Genomic DNA, 2,582 nt, shown 5'->3' on the forward strand with positions numbered 1-2,582 from the left:
GCACCCAGCGATCTTTCCCCTCCCGGAAGGAGATTAGATCTAACTACATCCCTCAAGCTGCAGCCCCGATGGAGGAGGCGGGTGGGTCCCAGTTTTCGGGATGGAGAACTCCAGCCTAGGTCAGTGCCCGTGTGGAAGTGATCACAGAGGATCTGCGGATTGTCACACTGGCAGTGATGAAAGAGTCCCCGGGCCGGACTGCTGGGAGGTCCCACGTGGCTCCTAGCAGCAGAAGTTGCAAAGGGTTTATCCTGGAAACCCAGCAGAGCACTGGCGATTGTCACAGCTGTTTAGCTGCCACCCTTGCTGCTGTAGGGAAGGTGTTTATTGGAGTGGGCAGACAGGCGCCTCTCCATTAAAAGCACAATCGAATGGCAAGCTCTGAGCATGCCTCTGGCTCTGTCCTCTCCACCTGAAAAGAAATGCACCGTCCAGGGCCGGGCTGTGGGGAACGGCCGGCCCTTTGGGGGAGCTCACTGGCTTCGTGGCCAAGTAGCCGTCCCTGGCCGGGCGCTACCTTGACTTCTCCTCCCTGTGTTTTAATGCCCTACAATACCATTAATTAAAGAGATCTCTCTGATTGGGCGGCTGGTGAATCCCAGCGGGCCCCTCTCTGGAATATAACGGGCGGCTGGGAAAGGAGATGATTCATATCCCGCCCCCAGCCAGGGCACAGCGCGGTGCCAGCCAGACCTGAACGAGGCAGACACCCAGACAGGGAGCGCACACCCCCGGGAGGGGCGCAGACCGAGATCCGAGAGGGGCGCAGACCCCGCGACCCACCGGGGCGCAGGAGGGGGGCGCAGCGCAGGAGGGGCGCAGACCCCGCGACCCACCAGGGCGCAGGACGGGGCGCAGCGCAGGAGGGGCGCAGACCCCGCAACCCACCAGGGCGCAGGAGGGGGGCGCAGCGCAGGAGGGGCGCAGACCCCGCGACCCACCAGGGCGCAGGACGGGGCGCAGCGCAGGAGCGGCGCAGACCCCGCGACCCACCGGGGCGCAGGAGGGGGGCGCAGCGCAGGAGGGGCGCAGACCCCAGCAGGGGAGGGGGAAGGCGCAGGGAAAGTGCCCCGTGCGCCCATGAGTGTTGCCCAGGGAGCCGAGCTCTTCCCGGGCTCCGGGGACCTCCCCGAGAAGGCGATGGCCGAGCTGAAGTCCCTGGGCAGCGACCCCTACCTGGCCCTGGCTCAGAGCTACGGCCAGTCCGCCTTCGCCTACGGGCCGGGGCGCGGCGCGGCGGAGAGCCCGCGGGGCTACGCGGGCAGCGGCGGGGCTTTCCACCCCACCCCGCTGGGCAAGTCGGCGGAGAGCAGCGGCGAGCAGAGCGGGGACGAGGAGGACGCCTTCGAGCCGGCCAAGCGGAGCCCGGCGTACGAGCGGGGCGGCAAACTGCAGGCGGGCGCCCTGGGGAAGAAGCCCAAGGAGCAGCGCTCGCTGCGGCTCAGCATCAACGCCCGGGAGCGCCGGCGGATGCACGACCTGAACGACGCGCTGGACGGGCTGCGCTCGGTCATCCCCTACGCCCACAGCCCCTCGGTGAGGAAACTCTCCAAAATCGCCACCCTGCTGCTGGCCAAGAACTACATCCTCATGCAGGCGCAGGCTCTGGAGGAGATGAGGCGGCTCGTGGCCTATCTGAACCAAGGGCAGAGCCTCAGCACCCCTCTCCCTGCCACACTCAACCCCTTCGGACAGTCAGCTGTGTACCCCTTCTCGGGCACCGCCCTGCCCAGCTGCCCTGAGAAATGCACTGCCTTCCCTGGGACAACCTCCACGCTCTGCAAACACTGTAATGATAAACCTTGATTTCTTTTGCCTGTCAGCTTTTCTTCCCACTCCATCAGCCCTGGCTTCCAACCATCAGTTAAGTTTTTTTCTTTTCTTTTTTTTTTAATTTTGTATTTTACTATTTCTTTTGCTCTCTCATTGGGAAATATTTGAAAGCTGTTTGGACAAAACAACCCCGCCTTTTTAAAGTTCACTTAGCTAAAATTCTGTAACATGCTCCCCACCGCTCCATGGTTTTGAATGCAGTCATGCTGCTTGCAACTTTCTGTAGTGTTTTTTTATTTTATTTTATTCCCAGCTTGTTAATGGATTAACTTTGAGCATAACTTTTGCCTATCAACTTGCTTTGGCCAGCAAAGTTTCTTGGTCCGTTTAAACAAAGTTTTTAAAACACACCCATACACAGAGAGAAAAATCTGGAAATGGAAATCTCAGTAAGTTTTCTTTGGATTGAGCAACCTGGGTAAAAACTATGCAATGTTTTCAGAATGCTAAATCACCTATAAAAAGGGGAAAATTCATCTAATAGTGCCCAAGAATTAAACTAAAATGCCATCTGATCAGCTCTCAGGTGTTTTTTGTGGTGTTGGTAAAACCATGGAAGCTTTAAAATTATATGAGTTTCTTTTCAAGTTAAGAACCCATTCTTGGACTGACAAAAGTATTTTGATTGTACACTGTTGCCTGCTTTTTTGCCTGATTCTTAGTTTGGTTGCGTTTTCCAGATTTTCCAAAGTCATTGCTCATCTTTGGTAAACAAAACATAAAACCACTCAACATATTTAAGTGTATTT

The 2,582-nt window shown here is 57.0% G+C and overlaps 1 protein-coding gene across 1 annotated transcript; it reads left to right on the forward strand.

Moving 5' to 3' along the window:
* Nucleotides 1-1,140: 1,140 nt before the first annotated feature.
* On the forward strand, nucleotides 1,141-1,806 carry BHLHE23 (basic helix-loop-helix family member e23). The gene has a single exon (XM_030533816.1). The coding sequence runs from the start codon at nucleotides 1,141-1,143 to the stop codon at nucleotides 1,804-1,806; it is 666 nt and encodes a 221-aa protein (XP_030389676.1).
* Nucleotides 1,807-2,582: the final 776 nt, after the last annotated feature.

This window comes from Gopherus evgoodei, chromosome 14 (genome assembly GCF_007399415.2).
Source record: "Gopherus evgoodei ecotype Sinaloan lineage chromosome 14, rGopEvg1_v1.p, whole genome shotgun sequence".
In the NCBI taxonomy this organism is placed as follows: Eukaryota; Metazoa; Chordata; order Testudines; family Testudinidae; genus Gopherus; species Gopherus evgoodei.